This window comes from Oreochromis niloticus, linkage group LG16, assembly GCF_001858045.2.
Source record: "Oreochromis niloticus isolate F11D_XX linkage group LG16, O_niloticus_UMD_NMBU, whole genome shotgun sequence".
In the NCBI taxonomy this organism is placed as follows: Eukaryota; Metazoa; Chordata; class Actinopteri; order Cichliformes; family Cichlidae; genus Oreochromis; species Oreochromis niloticus.
In genome coordinates this window covers 21,430,390-21,449,613 of record NC_031987.2, presented here as the reverse complement: position 1 = coordinate 21,449,613, position 19,224 = coordinate 21,430,390, and the positions used below count along the sequence as shown (strand labels likewise).

The window sequence follows — 19,224 nt, the reverse complement described above, 5'->3', positions numbered from 1 at the left end:
TCGTGCTGTTATTTTGTACTCGCTGCAATGCCCCAAGTGACTGAAACTCGGTGATGCTTGCGTGTTAAATAAGGCTACAATTCATACCTACACCCTATTAGTTAGACTGGATGTCCAAAAACGTTTTCTAATTCTACATCATCGAGTGTGTCGTCAGTGGTGCACTCAACAGCTGACGGCTATGATCTCCCATTTACGCACTTCAAACTTTTCGCACATCCACAGGTCCACTGAGTCGTGATCTCTCTGGCTTGAGCTACGCGTGTCATCCGTGACGTCGCCGGACCGCCTACCTCGCCCTCGGTCTGCCTCTCCGGTGAGACTCCGCTGCCGCTGCTGCTGCACGGTGGACCTACGAGCCGGGACCGATGCCAGCGTGATGATGGTGGTGATGGTAGTGAGGGAAGGATCGCATCTGCTAACGCCAGTCCTCGCTGGCATGGACGCCGGAGGAGAGCACTGACTATCCAGGAACCATGCCTACTGTCCTCGCTGGCAAAGGGAAACTTTCCATTGTTTGCTTTCTGCTCCGATGCGCATATTCTCAGGTGAGAGGGCAAAGAGCAGGGAAGAGGTCCTACTTTGAAAACAGAAGGAGTAGACAGCTTTGTGTCACTGCGCTTATTTTATAAATGTCATGGATGTAAATGCTGGACTTCGTCTTCGCATTTAAAATGTCACAGATTTGTTCCTGAAGTAGTTCGAATATATTATGTGAATAATAACAGGTTCATCTAGATCAACTATACAGTTAATATTTATCACTGTGTATTTTCATTGCGGCAGAATCGTGCTTTTTGCACTCCTTTAAAAAAAATATATAGCATCTGTAGAATTTCCGTTTAAAGCTCTGATAGAAAAGGCTAAAAATACCTTGAAATTGAGCATAACTTCAGTAATTGAAGATACTTTAAGAATGTAACAGGTGGTTAGGAGCCTTGTAGGTTTGCATGCTGTTTGCTGCAGGTATTGTGATGGGTTGTGGTTTGTTTGGCCCAGAGGGGGTTTACTCATCTGGGTATTGCACCAGAGCTGGAGGCTGTGATGTTAGTAGGCATGAACTTGTTAAACACATTGCACACGTAAAGTAGCACTGTGTGACTCTAAGTGTTAGCTGATGTAGCAGGGCAGACCTTTTCCTGTGCACCGCCACAGGTACTAAAATACTATCCTTCTGTGTTTGTTTTTCATTTAGACCTAAGGCCTCATAACTGTCTTGTGGGTGTAGTAATGAGACAGCTTTTCACACACACACTATTTTCCTTCTGCAGGCTTACACTTCAGCCACTCAGACACCATAGTGAGTCATGCATGCGAGCAGAGACACACACACATGAATGCTTTTGCTGCTCTACACACGCGCACTGAAATGAATTCTAAAGTGCAAAGGAAAAGTTAAATGTGTAATTGCCTAAAAGCAAATTATGAAACAGAGTCAGATCATTGTTCTGTAGGTCGGGGTTGATTCGAAACATCTGAACTCAGTATTTCTGCTGATACTTTGTGCAGCACCGTCATCTGTGGCAGACACGAAAAAACAAACGAAGAAAACCAAAACTCACAGTCAAGACGAAACCCACTCCCACGACACACACGGTTACACAGATGGGGAAGTGAAAGTAGCGTGAAGCATTTATCCTTCGTCTTAATGCTTGAGCAGCGTGGTTCTGGGTTTTTCATACAAGTGAGTGCGAATTTAAATTGTGAGCTCAAGGGTTTAAAAGGATAAATGTAAGTGTGTGAGAGGGAGAGACGGTGGGGTTGCCTAATGTGGATGGAAACAGAAAGTTGCTTGCAAAAGAATCAGCATCCGGCTGATTATCTGCAGCTGTGATTTCTAAGATATGAGTCATCAAGAAGCTTCAGAGTCATCCCAACTCTCACAGTTACTGTGCATGTGAGACTCTCAGGTTTACAGTGAAGTGCTACGCTAAGGTATGAATGCAGCTGCAGCAAAAAGGCGGGAAGCAGAATGCAGAAGGTGATTTTTTTTTCCTTTTTCTTTTTTTTTTCTTTTTTTTTAAGCCTGTTTGCATCCTTGTGATGGAGGCTGAAACGTAAAACTTGTGATCAACGGCCGGAGCGAGAAATGAACCAGCCCGTGCATTTACTGTGTGTGCGCTGAGTGCATGTGCATCGCCATGTTTGCCAATCAGCGCGCCTAAGTGTGCAGTATTTGAAATTTAAATGAATGCACCCACGCCTCACTTAACTGAAACTAAGATGCTCAAATATGATTTGTGTGCACAGTCAACAATAGCTCTTTATTCATTGTCTAATTGGTAACTAAACCTGCATCTTCTGCTTTGAAGTGTTTAAAAAAATTTTTTTCCCTCTGAGTAACTGTCAGTTCTAACCCTTAGTCACGTTCTCCTCAATTACCAAACGTCTGTCCTTCTTTTTCCTCAGGGAAGAGGAAGCCAACACAACAGCTGTGCCAAAGATATATTTGAGGTAAGAAATAACTCAAGTTTGATTTCAGTCGGTTTGTTTTTAAAGCATTAGCACTAATTACAGTGTTGACTTTAAACAACTGCCTTATTAAATTTGCCACCTCATATTCAAAATGTGTCTTGCACTTCTTACAGCACTTTCATTTTGATTGGATGTTTTTGCAGAGTCATTTCAGTCAGTCTTTAGACTCAGAAGGCTGATTACAATTACATTAATGCTTAAGAGGAGGAAATGCCAGCAGCAGCTCATTTGTGGGCTGCAGCCTGTGCATATATGCATTATCAGTTCATCTGCATTTGCTGAACACTTCTGTCATAAATGTCAGGAAACAGTGGAAGATATCCTCCAGCTTTTTTCCACAATCCACACTGACATTTAGATGTCATTTTGTCTTTGACTTTGGGATCTCAGGATACAGTAGCATTGATGATAATTATTGATATTTTTTAATAGGACACATATGATAACATGGTTAATAATCCAGTATCAGAGGCTATCTGGTTGACACTAGTGTGTAGTAGATTGTGGTTATTATTGCACCTCAAGGTGACAGCAGAAGTTTGTGCTTGTGTATCAGTTCATCTGGTTGCCTTATCACCATCCAGTAGCTGTAACTCTTCTCTTGTGCACCTTTTTTCTACAGTTACAATTGCTTTCCACACCTCTCACCTTTAACAATTACGAAGTTATATGATAAATTAAACAGAAACTCCTCGTAGTGCAAAAACAAGAAGCATTTTAATTACAAAAACATACACAGATTTTTCTTTTATTTAAAGTTACTAAATGTTTACTGTTGACTGATACCAGCTAATCATTCTGACCATAATTAACCAGATCTGAGTGTGTGCCGAGCGGCCCACTGGTCTAATTTGCCAGCCTGTGGACGGTCACTAGTGTAGACTGAAGAGCGGGGCAAGGAAGAAGAATAGAGTTACAGAGGACCTGTTGGGGAAAGGTGGGAGGAAGATAGCAACACATAATACTCCACCTGGGAGATACTGTTGTTTTTAGTGGAGAAAAGGGAGTGAGGGCTGGTGCTGTGTCCTTGGTGACTAAAGGAGAAGAGATAATGAAGTGAAAGGATGAGCGGAGAGAGGAAATACACACCCTCCAAGGCTTAATGCTGAGGGTGGGAAGAGGGAGGAGGAGAAGAGGGAGAGAAAAAAAATGCCATTTAATGTATATATATGTGTGTATATATATATTATTATTTTTTGTCTTCTCTCTATCTTTTGTTTTTTTGTCTTTAGAAAGTGCCAGGCTAGATTGTTTACCCCGGATTCCTGATTTTATGCCAAGCTAAGCTAACTGTATGTGGGTTTTATTAAACGCACAGATAATAAGAGTGCTAATAATTCACTCACCTGAACTCTTAAACAGAGTAAGTGCAGCAAATTCACCCAAATCTTAGCCGAATCCTTTAAGATCAGCTCGACCAACTCTCTGCCGCACACACACAAAAACACACAGACACTCACGCAGATCTCCTGACATCAGATCTGATAAAACATGACCTTTTCCAGAGCATGCTCACCGCTTCAGCTGCCAAGAAACCCTCTGCTTTTGTTCTTCACCCAATGATTGTTGCATGCACGTATATATTACAGCCAGAGCTGCCATGCTTCCACATTGTGACACATCTGAGGAATCACATCGAGGTAAAATGGGGAATGAATGGTACAAAATCAAGGCGTTTTGTTAGCATCTATGAGCTCTGGTTAGTCTGACTGCGGGCAATCTAATCAGAAGAGATTATGATCAGAGCTGGAGCAAAGGCAGTGTTCTGTGGATGCACTGCCTCCTGCGTGTGCCTGCTTTCCTCTCAAGTACTGTGCAGAGAGAAAAAATAAGAAATGGCGCACATTCTCGTAATAGTCCAGGTGTATAATAGTGTGTATTTACCACAGACTTTCACATTTCACCTCAGGGCGAGCTGCAACACACACGCACACACACACACACGCACACGCACACACACGCACACCATCACAGTCTAATCTGTAAACTATTATTAGTTAGAACAAACAACATAATGCACAGGTACTCATCAGACTGACAGGCTTGACTCTTGGCTTGACATCTGTCATACTAACCAAGAAATATACAGATTTTATGAGACTGTGACATCCCCATTAAAACTGCTTTAACTGTGGTCAACCAGTATTTATTTTTTAAAATGTAATGCATGTAATCTTTAAGTCTGAGAAGTTTATAAAATGTCCATCACAAGTTCCCCAAATATGAAGCTGTATCTAAAAGTAGTACGAAAGTCTTAGTGTACAGGAAATCGAAAGCGAATGCTGATTTCTCTATCTGTATAAATGAGTTATCAGGTGAACGGTTAGTAACCTGAATAGCACAAACCCCCCACACTGTCACTGTGGGAGCACGTTTAATCTGTGGTAACAGCTGAAACACTGCATGCTACAAGAGTGAACCGAAGACCCTGCACTTTGTAAGTGAAGCAGTGTTTCCTGTAGCAGTTCATGATGGGTGGGTCGATGATACTTTTAGTTACTTCATTCTAAGATCTTTGAGGAAATATTTAAAACAGATCACTCCAGCAAAGCTACGTTTTTACATTTACTGCATGTTCTACAATTGGTGATTGTACCAGTGCACTCAGCACTGATGAGCACTCGTTGCGGTTCGCTTTCAGATGTTTTTCATGCTCTTCTCCCCAGGGCTTCCTTCCACAACAAATGTTGTGATGAGCTTTTTTGTGTGTTCTGACTCACGTATTGAATACCTTTGAAAATGCCGAATGAAAAATGCAACAGCTCTATGGTGCAGTCCTCCTGAAAACTGCCAAATCATGTCTGTTTCTAAGTTTATTAGATCACACTTTGAGCCCAAAATGTTCCGTTTTGTTCACATTCAAAGCAAGTGAGCTGCTGTTACATGCACCTGTTTTTGTACAACGACAGCTCTGGTGAACCGGGGGTTTTAATTCACTGCACACTGATCACAGATGTTTCAAGCGTGCAATTCACATCTCTCAACTTACACTAGACAGGGAAGCTAACCCATATTCACAGCCAGACACGCTCCCCCTGGTGGGGAGGAACAGTGTTCATAATTAGAGTCAGCTGTTAAACATGGTGCTCGGCACTGTAGAGAAATGAAGAAAGTTCTGCTGATTTAGTATTCAGGAAGATTCATCCATCACAGTGGCATTTCACCATTGGCCTTTGACCCCAACTCTGCATTTCTGCTAAACAGGACATGACCCAGTCCTGGAGGGACTTTGGGGACTCCTTGAGGCGTGACCCAGCACAACGAATCCTGTACAACTCTAAGGTATGTCTGTGACTTTGTGTTTATCTGTAATGTCTGAAGTTCAACTTTATTAATTAATTTATACATCATGTTTGGGGTTTTCTTTGTGAAGTAATGGTTTTCTGTATGATTATCAGTCTCTCACATCGCTGTTAAGGGATTTTGGTCAACTCTTCTTGACAACATTGGTTTAGTTCATCGAGGTTTAGGCATTCATATATGTGTAACTCTCTTAAGGTCCCACCACAGCATTTTGATCCGGTTGACGTCTGGACCTTGATTCTAACCTGTTGTAGATTTGCTGCTGGGATCTTTGTCCTGTTGCATGACCCAGTTTTACTCAGACTTCAGCTGCTGGACAGATGGCCTCACGTTTGACTCTAGAATAATTTGGTATACAGAGTTCATGGTTGAATCAATTACAGGAAGATGTCCATGTTGTGTGGCTGCAAAACAAGCCCAAATCATCACCCGTCCACCACCGTGCTGACAGTTGATATGAGATATTTGTGCTGATTTGCTGTTTGGTTTTCTCCAACGTGGCGCTCTGTGTTATGTCCAAACATCCAAATACTTAGATCTCCTCTGTCCAAAGCACACTGTTACAGACGTCTTGTGGTTTTTTCCAGATGTAACTTGTGTTGCCCATGTTGTTTTTAGAGAGAAGAGGCTTTCTCCGTTTCTACTTGTAGTGTCGTGAACTTTAACATTTAACATGCTAACTAAGGCCTGTAGATGTAGCTCTTAGGTTTGTTACTATTTTTCTAGAGGTTTGCACGATCTGACCTGGAGGTGAAGTTGTTGGGATGTAAATTCCTGGGTGCAGGTTTTAAAATTTTGCTCAACCGCTCAGACTTTCACCTCCTGGTTCTCATCTGTGTTTGAGGTTGAAGGACTGAGATTACGCTCACTGTTTCTGAATCAGCGCGTCTGTGGTTGACAAGGAAAAACAAATGTGTGAAAAAAAACCAAACCTCAATCACTTCTGGTGATTTTCCTGCATATTATGAGTCAATGTTTATCTATGGGGACGACACATTTTTAACCATTAAAAGTGAGATTTACTTACAGTTGTTTTGTTGTCTGTCTTTCCAAAGGATACCAAACAGCCAACTACACAACAAAGGCAAAGTATGTTTTTGCCGATTTTTCTGTCAAATTTGAATATCTGACATTTGTCATAATTTACAAGCAGCTCCCTGTTATTAGTGTTGTAATCTGGTTTCTTTCTCTCTGTCAGACCGAGGGGGATGTTCAGCTGCGAATGGCCCGTCACCCTCATGTGGCCCCCCCACAAATCGTAAGTGTGGCCTAAGGAAACACGATCCTCTGATGTTCCTCAAGCTTGAGCTGCTTCTGTAGCGCACACATAAACACACACACAGAGAGTGATGAAACACATCACAAATACACATGTGCGTCTCGGCAACCTCTGTAAACTGTATTCATCAACCTCATTGTGTCAGCAGCTGCAAGGAAAAACACGAGTGATAGTGAAAGAGGGGCGAGGGATGTAGACATCTCAGGTCAATCAGCTAACGGTGTTCCAGGCTACAAGTCGGGTTAAAGGTTACTGAACATTCCTGAAAGCTGTCAGTGGAGACCGATGTGCTGCTGTTTGTTAACTTTTTACATCCTCCTTTTAACGTGAAACACATGTTGAGTGGTGTAAGCCAACTATACAATTTCACAACCTTTGTTATGTAAGACAGAATTTTTTTTTCTGTGTGTGTGTGGGGGAGGGGGGGGGGGGGGCTGACTTTACTAAAATATTTATAAAAAGTTCTTTTTAAACATTTGAACATGTTTCTGCAATGTAAATAAAGCTTGTGCAGTTACATAATATAACCAATACATAACCAGTCATCTTTACTGAAGACAATATTGAGTAAAGGGATTAGCAGTGATTGGTTAATCTGAGTTAGCTTTGTATAGTTTAAGAACCAAAGGTGCTTCATTTATTTGGTTTTGAAACTGAGTTTTATTTGTTTTGGGGAGAAAAATAACTATGCTGAAAATTTAATCTTGAAATCAAAAGAAACTTAAAGTACTGTGCAAAAGACTTAAACCACCCAACAACTCTTTATATTTTATATCCAAGGAGCCAGACTTTCTTGTAATTTTGAAAGTCTTGCAATGTTTTTCTTTGGACTTTGGTTGATTTTTTTTTACTTATTCCTTGTACCTGACCATTTTCAGAGGAATATTTTGGAGGTTTTCTTTTGTTTGGTTTTGTAAAAAAACACTAGGCTAGTGGTCTCAAAGTCTTTGCGCTTAGGTTTGTTGTCTTGCTGGAAAATGAACCATTGCCCCAGGTCCAAAGCGCTCAGGAGCCGGCTATCATCAAGAATGTCTCTATACCCTGATTAGTGTCCCGATTCAGTCCTTCTGAAAAACATCCCCACAGCATGATACTGCCACCACTTTAGGGATGATATTCTGGTCAGGTGATGATGGCATTCATGCCAAAAGTTCATTTTTATTTATTTTTTTGATCAGACCAGAGAATTTTGCTTTTTATGGTGTCCTTTGGCAAACTCCAGTTGGGCTGTCATGTGATTTCACTGAGGAGTGTCTTCCATGTGGCCACTCTACCTCACAGGGCTGATTGGTGGAAGCTTCTCCTCTCTCCACAGAGCAATGCTGGAGCTCTGTCAAAGTGACTATCAGGTTCTTGGTTACATCTCTTATTAAGACCCTTCTACCCCAGTCGCTCAGATTGGCAGGGTGGCTAGATCTTGGAAGACTCCTGGTGGTTCCAAACTTCTTCCAATTACGGATGATGGAGGCCTCTTTGCTCACTGGGACCTTTTAATGCTGCAGAAATATTTCAGTATCATTCCCCAGGTCTGTTCCTTGATACAATCTTACATGTCTGCAGACAATTCTTAGACTTCTTGGCTTGGTTTATACTCTGAGAGGTACAGCCAACGATGGCATCTTATATAGACCGCCGTGTGTCTTTCCAAATTATGTCCAGTCAACTGAATTTACTCCAATACAAGTTGGAGAAACATCTGACAGATGATCAAGGGAAGCAGGATCCACCTGAGCTCAATTATGAGTGTCATGGCAACATGTACTTGTATACATGTTATACTTTTGTTTTGTTTTTTTTAAAAATTTGCCAGAATTGTACACAAACTTAATTTTTGAAGACATTAATAGACAGAGCTGTTCATGGAAATGCAAATGTCAGACATTAAACAGCGTTGAAGTGTTTACCTTATAATGTCAAATTGAGCCCATTTGAGAACGCTGCAGATAACCATCCAGATAAGTGAGTGGATGTCATGTAATTTAAAACATGTCCTGGTTGCACCCTCATGTAAAGTTTCCACTAATGAATATATGTCTGAAGAGCTGTGGGCTGTTCAAACTTATCATTTCAATAAAGAAGAACAGAAACGTTTTGAAGTGCTGAATATTTGAAATGCGCCAGTCTGATAGACCGATTAAAAGTGTATTTGTTGGTTTACAGGATGCTCGCTGATGACTTGAAGCTGAGCAGTGACGATGAGGAAACTCCCACGGTAGGTAACACTCATCTTCCCATATTGTTGATCATTTCTTTGTCAGTAGTCTTGGCCTGAGGTGGACATGATTAGAAGATATTGAGAATCCTTGAGGAGGCAGAGAGACTATGCGGGAGAGTGTGTGAGGACAGAGAAAGCCAAAGGGAAAGAAAAAGTGCCAGGCTTCTCCTCTTGAATGACACTTTTTCTGTCAATGTGTATAATAACAAATTACTGTGTTTGTTTTGTGTCCCACAGGTGATTCATGAGTCAACTTCCTGGGACAGACACAGGTACCTGCTTACAAATCCTTCACTTCCTTTTCCTTTTTCTTCTGTATGCCTGTAAATATGAGTGAAATATTGTGAATAACAACAGTATATATGCCTGCGTACCCCCTCTGACCCCTCTCTGATGTTTGTGTGTGTGTTGACTGACAGCCTGTCAGCACAGCGAGCGCACACACATGGCAGGCGGGTGAGACATTCCAGCTCAGACTCCTCAGGCTCAGACTCCACCAATGAGTCAGGCAGCAGTAGCTTTCATTCCCGGAGCCCCAGCCGGAGTCCAGAAGTTCACCCTGATCCCGAGTCGCCTGCCAACATGCAGCCACTGTGCAACAACAAGGAGGTACCAAATGCTGAAGCCACAGCCTCCCCGTCTGCGTTCTCCGTCTTCTCTGCCCATGTCTCACTTGTTTCTCTCCTTCTCTGTTTATGAGCCTGAGGGTGATTTCTCTGCAGGGAGTTGTGGGCTTTAAGGCAGTTGACAGCAGGTGTGGAGAGGGACAGAGCAATGAGGAATGCATGCAAGTGGAAGAGGAAGAGGACTTGGGGGTTGAGGGGCAGAGGTAGCTTGGAGAAATAGTGCGTAGGTGTCATTTTAAAAGTGTGACTCTTAAAGAGAGAAGCCCTCGGGATGTGGAAGTCATCAAAACCTGAATTCAGGTTGACAGCTACAACTAGACCTTTTTTCAAAAAATGTATATTACAGCAAAAAATAACATGGACTGCTTGTTTGTTATTATCTCAAATAAATACAGATAGGGTGTAGGCCAGGGTATGGGCTGTTGGAGGTGGGGGGCATTGTAGATGTGTGTTGTGTGGGCAATGAAGGGGAAACCAGCTTCTCTTTTATGAATGGAAGGCCCTGTATGACATAGCATAGACTGTATTACTGAACATGCACGACATTGGGCCCCTATATAGAGGAAGGGAGTGTGTTTGTGGGGAGGGAGGGGGGGTGTAAACCATGTGTTTTTCATTTACGTCAAGTATTTGAGTGTCTCCCAAGGAACAGATGGGGGGTTGGAGTTGTGGAAGCAGCAAATCCAGAGTTCCAGGTAGTGAGGAAAAAAAAGGGAGGGACAGAAAAGAAGGAGGGGAGGCAGTCAAGAGGGCACAAGAGATGCAGTGTCTTCTCTGGAAAGGGAGCGAGGGATGAGGGTAGGAGGGCAGGGGGGTCACTGTTTGGCTTGAGGAGTGGAGGTTTAATTTAGCTCCTGGTCAGCGAAGACAGAAAAGAAGTGAGCACGTAAGAGAGAGAGACGTTTGCGCTCCAGCTGTGAGTAAACTCTTTGTTGTTGTTGTTTTACGTGAGTAAAAAACTCCTACTTTCCTTCTGATTCTTACGGTTAGCAAGCCAGTTGTTGAGCAAACATTAAGTGAGTCATTTGGTATAAGTGGATGAGGGGTTGAGCTACTGTAACCTCAGTGCGAGTCCACTGAGCATGCGTTGGAAAGTATGCTGTTGAAAGGTTCTAATGTTGGAATTTATTTATGAGTCATAATCCAGATTTGTCATTTGGACTTTAAATAGTTTCACAACAGCTGAGACGGTGAGGTATTTTCTCATGTGCTGTGAATGTATTATAGTTTTACATGTTTCTATTAGAGTGTGCAGATAGTGTGATATATACACATTTGGCTGAGGCTTGTATCATTCCTTACGATGGTTGAATGTAAGATTAAGTGATCCAGAATCGTCTGTTCGCTCTGGATTATCACAAAATTAGCCCATAATGATGTAAAATAGGTCGGGAGGTTTAATTACTCTCCTACTTATAGTAGTAGTGTAGTATCTTGTATTTTATTTTAGTAGTATTTCATGATTTAAGGTTTGACCTTTCGAATGCACGTGTAGCCTGCAAAAGACTTACTGCATAATTAAGTCCTAACCTCTTGCTTTATTAGAAGCCCCTGCAATCTGGCAAGTCTCCACTGCTTTAGCATCGAGCTGTTTCTTTCCTCAAACTACTGAAATCTTTCCACACTCTGTTCTATAAAATTATTTTTTTATGATTGAATTATTCACTCACTTTTTTATATCCTTTTTTGGTTGCTTAATAGACACATTCAGTTCAGGTTGATGTAAATAAGAATAGGTTGACGACAACTTTTAAGGACCTCTTTAGCCAGCATTGCCTTTAAATGATGTTTTAATGATGAAGTAGTTGAAAAAAGTATGTAAAATAGAATTAGCTGCTTTTCAGCCAGTGGCAGTGATAAAATGCTGTGTGCATATGGCTATGTCAGTAATAATAATTCAGATCTACAGTGGATATAGCTGCATAATAGCATTTTTATCATATTGTTCCAGCCTATTTCTGTATGTTTAAATCCCCACAATCCCCGACTGTCATCAATATTTTATGATTAATTTGTCTTTTTATCTCTCTCTGTTTCTGTGTTTTCTTAAGCCTGATCACCCCCCTGCTGCCCAGTGGCAGTTAGATAAATGGCTGAAGAAGTCGCGGAAAAAATGTGCCAGCACTGAGCAAAATCCCTCCCAGACTATTCCAGGACGCCTGCACTCTCCCCACACCCACCAAGCCCCATCCCCAGCAAGGTCATTTGACAGCAATCAGGAATACAGCCCTAGCCAAAGCCCTATTCCCAGCCCACAGTTCAGTTACAGCAACAACAACAGCCCCCTTCCAAGTCCTGGTTACAGCTACTGTCCTAGTCCGAGCCCATTTACCAGCACCTGTCAAAGTCCCAGCCCTAGTCCAAGGCACAGCCCAATTCCAAGTCCAGTTCTAAGTATTTGCCCGAGTCCATGTGGGACAATAAGAGACAGCCGTAGTCCTAGCCCTATAGCTAGAGATCCTCCAAGAAGCCCGAGTCCCAGTATACCTGCTCCTTCCAGGGTTTGTCACTACCCTGAGTTTCAGAGTCAGAACCAACCTCAACCTAGTCAATCAACCAATTCCCACAGGATAAAAATTAGGCCATGGATCGCCCCGGTGCCTGACACTAATACAAATATCAAGTCCACGAGTAATACTCATCTTCAGCCACCTCACAAACACAGGCCCAAGACTCGACCACCACAGGACCAAGGCCAAAGCCAGACTAAATCAAAGGCTTCTGTCGTTTTAAACTCTAGTCAGAATCAAAGCCACAAATCTAGACCCAAGCCTAACTTTTATCCAAACTCTAAACAGCTGGCTGATGCGTCCCAAACTAGAAACACATCACAGTTTGAGCAAATCCAGGGAAGCAGGTCCAGTCACAAGCCCCGACCTCCATTTCAACCAAATTCTCAACAAAGCCCCACAAGAGCAAAGCATTTAGTCCCTACTGGTCGTGAAATCAATCCTAGTCATAATCCTCAATCTACCTCCAGAGCTGCTAGTAATTCTGGTTGTGGGCCAAACTCTCAGTCCATCCCTGGCCTCAAGAAACACAGGTCCAAGTCTTGGGAGGCCACTGCCCCCACCACTGTGAATGTTAATCACGCGAAAACAACACCGAAAAAACCCCAAACTAAGGAACAGGACGTGGAACGCAGAAGAGATCATCTGACCACAGGAGAGGGGAGAAAACACGAGCGAAAGGAAGATAGACAAAAGGAAAAACAGCAAGGGAAACGGGAGCAAAAGGAAGACAGGAGGCTGGCGGAGGAGCAGCTATTGAGACGGTCCTGGATCCAGAGTTCGGCTGAAGAAGAGGAGGGGGAAGAGGAGGAAGGAGTGACAGAACAGGTCAGGAGGAGAGAGGAGACGGCAAGAGAGGAAAGTCGGAGGAAAAGGGAGGAGCAACAACAGCGACATAAATGGGAGGCCAAACAGAAAGTCCCTACCAACCACTCACATCAGCAAGGGGGGACAAAAAAGCGGGGAAGAAGTGAGGAGGAGAGACAGTTCCAGCCAGACCCATCGCCTCCTTCGTCTTCACGGTCCCCAACTCCTCAGAGAACATCCTCCTCATCCTCTTCTTCGTCCTCATCAAGTTCAGATTCTGAATCTGAATTTCAAGCTCCGATTACCAAAGTTCCAGCAGACTCCACCTCTCAGAGGAAACTCGCCAAGACAGGGCAACAGGGCCCAGGAAGGCCTGACGCCAGCCGGCCTAAGGTGGTGCAGCACAGACGACCCAGCTCAGGTAACCCGAGTGAGGACCAGCAAACTGCGGGGAAGCAAAAACTCTACACCCTCGTCCCCTTTGGGCGAGGGGACAAGGCTGCACCCCCCTCCCAGCGAGGGCTCCGAAATCTGGTGGTGCACATAGACCTCTGTCTTCTCAAGAGGGTCCCAGACACTGCTACTCAATCCACTCCTAAAAAAACCTCCTCTTCCTCCTCATCTTTATCAGCCAAGGACAAGCAAAGTGAGGCTATGAAACACCTGCACGTCCCTGAGACACCGACTAAAGACAGCACAAGAAAGCGCAAGGTAGACAGTGTTTCCTTTCATTCTTTGCCGAATGTGACGTGCATGTCCACACAAATTAGAATAAATCATTGTGTTCTGTAGGAAAAATGTAATTTGAATACTTTTGTATGATCTCATGATGCACATGTGTGTTTGTGTGTGACCAGCTGGAGAATGGTGTGCCACACAGAGAAAACAAGAGGAGTTATGCAGACAAAACCTCAGGGCACACAGAGTCGTCATCTTTCACAGCTGAGACCGTAACGACTGATACCGTGGACAGTGGGTAAGAAAAACCATGACGATACACTTCAGTTTGCACATAGAGCCAAGTTGCATGCACACCCAGTTGCACCGATGCAATTTAATCCCATATTATGTGGTATTTTTATCAATCAGGTGTGTGGAGGATGATTTGGACAGTAAGAGGCCGCTGTCTCCACTGTCTCCCTTGTCTCCCCGGCCCCAGAGCCCTGAGCTCCCCAAGTCTAACTCCAAAACAAAAGCTGCAGAGCAGCATCACACCCACAAGAACAAGGACAAGAACAGAGATTCTGCGATAAAGGTAGCATAAACAGCTACTCTAAATAACGCCAACTCCACTTATTCCAACCATTTTTGCTCATCCCGTCTCCTTTCGTGCACTCAGCCCAAGATGGAAGTGGAGTGTGTGAAAGTGTCGAAGCAGCCCCAGCCACCACCTGAGTCCTGGAGCACTGCAGCACACATGGGGAATGTGCCAAACCACGAAACGTGAGCAATCCCGCGTAGTCCACACAGTCCATTCCTGCACAGCCCACGCTGCCTTTCTGACATATAAACACACAGAATGACAGTCTATGTAATCTCAGTGATGATATGTAAACAGGATTTTGTAATAAGATTACAAAAAATCACTATAATTAACCCAGACTGCATTTCAGACAATGTGTAATTAGATCATAATGAAGTTGTCAAGGGCCACTTGATTACATTTTGTTCATGTCTTTTAAAATTTTGAACTATTCTAGACCTTTGCGATAAACACAAAAATGTTTCACAGTAGATAAGGTCATTTGATTTACCCAAGTGTAAATGCTGAATATTCAAACTACATTTAGTTTGCTTTGCTAACATACTTTTTAATTGAAAAATATCTCCAACATTCAGTACTTTAATTTTGAGATCATTACATTTTTCCTTATATCACCCAATATACTCTACATGATGTCATAAAATAGTCTTTACAGTCTGTAATCAACGTTATTGTGTGTTTATCTTTTTTTTCAGTCCTCACCATGCTGAGTACTACTTACATGAAGCCAAAAGGATGAAGCACCGTGCCGATGCCATGGTGAGTCTTTGATCTTTGATTAAATAGAAATTGTTGATATTGAAATTATAGTTATTGCAGATAACTTGGAAGAAGTTTGGAGCTTTATTTATTTATTTTTTTTAAATCTGTGTTCATTAAGCATGCAGTGCTCTGTGTGTATATATGCTGTTGTGCTTCTGTCACCCAGAAGGTATGTCTCAAGTAACCTAAAGCTTGTGATAGTTTAAATTTTTAAGAAAAATCAGAAATCTGTAGAGCAAAATCTTTAAAAGGTTTTAAAATACAATTTACATGGTCCGCTGGGGTCAGATGGTGACTGCAAAGCTCTGATGTCATGTTTGTGACCACATCTGCTGAGACTTTGCATTACAATGCACCAACTATGCATGCGCCATTCGAGCAAACTTCAAATAAACATAACAGGAGTTACTTCTTGGCAGTGGTGTCTTCAGCTGTCTGTGTCCATGTCTGAGACTAATTGCTGCTTTCGCCTGTCCAGTCTTTTTATGTAAACCAGTGACTATCTGCTGCTTTCCATGCGCCTCTTTAAATGTGCTTAGCTTGCTTATTTCCAGCTCCATGTTTTTATTCTTTGTCTCTGTGTAGCTTTGCATGATTCACAGTTCAAAATAATCCTTCTTTATGCATTATGCATGGGGCGATCGTGGCTCAAGAGTTGGCAGTTAGTCTTGCAATCGGAAGGTTGGCGGTTCGAGCCCCGGCTCGGACAGTCTCGGTCGTTGTGTCCTTGGGCAAGACACCGAGACTACTGGTGGTGGTCAGAGGGCCCGGTGGCGCCAGTGTTCGGCAGCCTCGCCTCTGTCAGTGCGCCCCAGGGTGGCTGTGGCTACAATGTAGCTTGCCATCACCAGCCAAGCTACATTGTAGCCAATGTAGCCAAGCTGTTGGCTACAATGTAGTCAATGTAGCCAACAATGTACAATGTAGCCAACGTGTGTGTGGATGACTGAATGTAGTGTAAAGTGCTTTGGGGTCCTTAGGGACTAAGTAAAGCACTATACAAATACAGGCCATTTACCATTACTGGACTGTGATGTAGCTCCTCGCTTTCAGTGTCTCAGAAATCACAGACTGTATTTAAAAGATGGACATAGCTACTGTGACATCACCCATCTGGATTATGAATATGGAAGACCATGGTTAACAAAGGGACCATATTTAGATGCTGATAAATGCTAATTTATCATCTAATGTTAACAGGCTTGGTTTGGATGCACCACCCATAATCTTTATGGGTGCACTGCAAAATCAGTGTTACATATAAATAAAATACACAATACAAAATTTCACTCAGTGAAACATCGCAAAACTATTCGACATTATTATTTGTTATTTGTCGGATAATAGAAGTAAAAATAAAAAAAATCTATTCTTAATGCAGGCTTCACAATGGCTGTGTAATGGATTAATTTGTTTTTTCAAACTGAGCTTGAGTTTCAGATTTTTCCAACCAATCAGACCACTGCCTTCGGCAATAAGTGCGCTCATAGTTTAAAACGTGCACCAGTACTGAATATACAAATAGTAACATAATACAATTTTACCTCAGACACGCAGCTAGATGCTGCTCTGGGTCAGTCGGCTCTCTGAAATGATTTCTCTCCCTCCTAAGATGTGTTCCCAACTCTGCCAACATGACCTCAAACTGCCCCACTGACAATCCTGTCAGTGGGGCAGGATCCCACAATCCATCCTGAAATATGCACGAAAGCGGCCGCAATACAGCTTCAACTCCTGAAATTCTCCATGCTGCCTCTTTTTCGTGGGAATTGAATGAACACAGACTCTCAGTTTCTTCTTTTTCTTGTTTAGAAACCTCAGGAGCAGCTGATCATCCCTTAACAAATTAGAGAGCAAAACTTTTTTTGTGCCAGGCTTTAAGTGCCATAGTGTAAATATGCCTATAAAGTTAGACATTTTAGTCTTTGTGGACTGACTCATTTTTTTTTAAGTGGCCACTCCAGGAATTACAAGAACCATCTGAAATGAAGCATTTACAGCACATTGAAACATACCCTTACAATAACGATTACACTGACACCATCTGCTGGTACAAATTGGTTTATATCAGGGCGACTGGGGTGCCAGCCATACCTACAGCCAGTTTAGAATCACTAAATAACCTAACGTTTTTATCTTTGGCTTCTTTTGCCTTTCCAACTGTGGGAGGAACCAAGCTGCTGGAGTCAAATCCAGAACCTTTTTGCTGTGAGGTCGTAGTGCTAAATGTGTACCACTGAAATGCCCAACAAAAAAGTAACAAATAAAATAATATTTTGCCTCTTTTGATTATTTCTTTCCAGGTCGACAAGCTGGGGAAGGCTGTGAACTATGTTGATGCTGCTCTCTCGTTCATGGAATGTGGGAAGGCAATGGAGGAAGGGCCACTCGAAGCAAAGTCTCCTTATACCATGTATTCGGAAACAGTGGAGCTCATTAGGTGAATGACATTTCGATGCTAAAGCGGTCACAAGTCATTTGGATTTGGATATGTGCATAAACACGAATTGCTGTTTCTTAAGGTACGCAATGAAGCTGAAGAGCCACTCTGGCCCCGGGGCGAGACAGGAAGACAAACAGCTGGCGGTTCTGTGGTACGTATGTCATCATCTCATCTGTTTAAGCCACATCTATCATCATACTGAAGGACGTGCACTTTGAGGATGATTTTGTGCCATGTCCGACTCCTGTCCACAGTTTCCGATGCCTGGCCCTCCTTTACTGGCAGATGTTTCGCTTGAAGAAGGATCACGCGCTGAAATACTCCAAAGTGCTGCTGGATTACTTTAAGGTACATCTAAAAACAAGTCATTTACTTGAAAACAAGTCAACATTTATGTGTGGATGACACGTCAATAAGCCTTGTTTGCATGTTGTTACAGAGCTCTCCTAAAGTGCCTACTACCCCACCCGGCTGGAGTGACTCTGGGAAGTAGGTGGATGATAACTTTGAATGATAGGCTTTTTGTTTAGCCCATTTAATCCACTGAAACCACCGCTGGTTGCCCATCACTCTGTTGTGTGTGTTTTCACTCTTAGGGGTACAGGAGGACCCCCCTCTTCACTCTCACCTAATGCCAAACACCTCGCACGGGTTTCCCACGAGGGCAGCAGCTCTGCCTCCCTCATAAGCATTCCCCACCGTATCCACCAGATGGCAGCAACTCACCTGAACATTACCAACAGTGTGCTGTACAGCTATGAGTACTGGGAGGTGGCAGACAACCTTGCAAAGGAGAATAAAGGTAGTGGTGATTTAAAGGGGAAATAAAAAAGGGAGAGATTACCATGAAAATATGTTAAATGCATTTTAGTTTTCAGATGTTTTAAGACCAATATCTTTTTTTCTTCCTCATCAGAGTTCTTCAACTACTTGAATACTTTGTCTGGGCCATTGACTCTTCACAGTAGCATCGCTCACGCTGTCCAGTACACCAGGCAGGCCCTTCAGTGGATACGCATTAGTGCCAAACTCAACTAACTTAGAAAGGATTCACTATAACCTGCCCACTGGATCTCATTGACGGTAGAGGAGGTAAAACTCTGGAGAGCACTGAGATGGATGAACCCCCACAGAGCCTAATAACACCCACAGTATGTTTTGGTGCATACACTTCCTTACTGTGTGCACATTAAATGAGCCTCTTAACCATTTGCCAAATGTCCCTCGGACCTTGAAGGATTCACATGTATGTTCAAATTCACCCGGAAAGCCTTTTTCATACTTTGGACGTAATCGTTAATCTAGCGGACTTTTTCTCAAAGGGGCCAAAGCAGGAGAATATCCTTTAAAAAAAAAAAAAAAAGACCTACAACTAGAGAACTTGTTTGCATCTTTTGCTAATGAGGGTTGTAATGATGTACTTTTTTCACATTGTTTTTACTGTGCAATATTTGATGGATGGTTTGTTTTTAGAAAAAAGAGGAAAACTTGCAAGAGAATAAAATGTTTGTCCCTTTTTATTTTTGAGTGTGGAGTTACA

The 19,224-nt window shown here is 42.7% G+C and overlaps 1 protein-coding gene across 3 annotated transcripts; it reads left to right on the top strand.

Annotated features, from left to right (window-relative positions):
- The first annotated feature begins 128 nt into the window (after positions 1 to 128).
- On the top strand, positions 129 to 19,204 carry aff3 (AF4/FMR2 family, member 3). 3 transcript variants are annotated; one of them, XM_005457790.4, is made up of 19 exons: positions 129 to 548; positions 2,410 to 2,454; positions 5,680 to 5,757; positions 6,834 to 6,867; positions 6,977 to 7,036; positions 9,218 to 9,269; positions 9,510 to 9,544; positions 9,692 to 9,881; positions 11,950 to 13,926; positions 14,073 to 14,191; positions 14,305 to 14,470; positions 14,555 to 14,658; positions 15,175 to 15,238; positions 17,545 to 17,681; positions 17,764 to 17,835; positions 17,939 to 18,032; positions 18,124 to 18,173; positions 18,281 to 18,486; positions 18,601 to 19,204. In XM_005457790.4, the coding sequence occupies exons 5-19, from the start codon at positions 6,987 to 6,989 to the stop codon at positions 18,720 to 18,722; spliced, it is 3,438 nt and encodes a 1,145-aa protein (XP_005457847.2). In that variant the 5' UTR covers positions 129 to 548; positions 2,410 to 2,454; positions 5,680 to 5,757; positions 6,834 to 6,867; positions 6,977 to 6,986; the 3' UTR covers positions 18,723 to 19,204. The 3 variants fall into 3 exon arrangements, with proteins under 3 accessions (XP_005457847.2, XP_019208726.1, XP_025759310.1); XM_019353181.2 differs by lacking the exon at positions 129 to 548 and adding an exon at positions 1,650 to 1,981; XM_025903525.1 differs by lacking the exon at positions 129 to 548 and adding an exon at positions 2,199 to 2,282.
- The last annotated feature ends 20 nt before the right edge of the window (positions 19,205 to 19,224 follow it).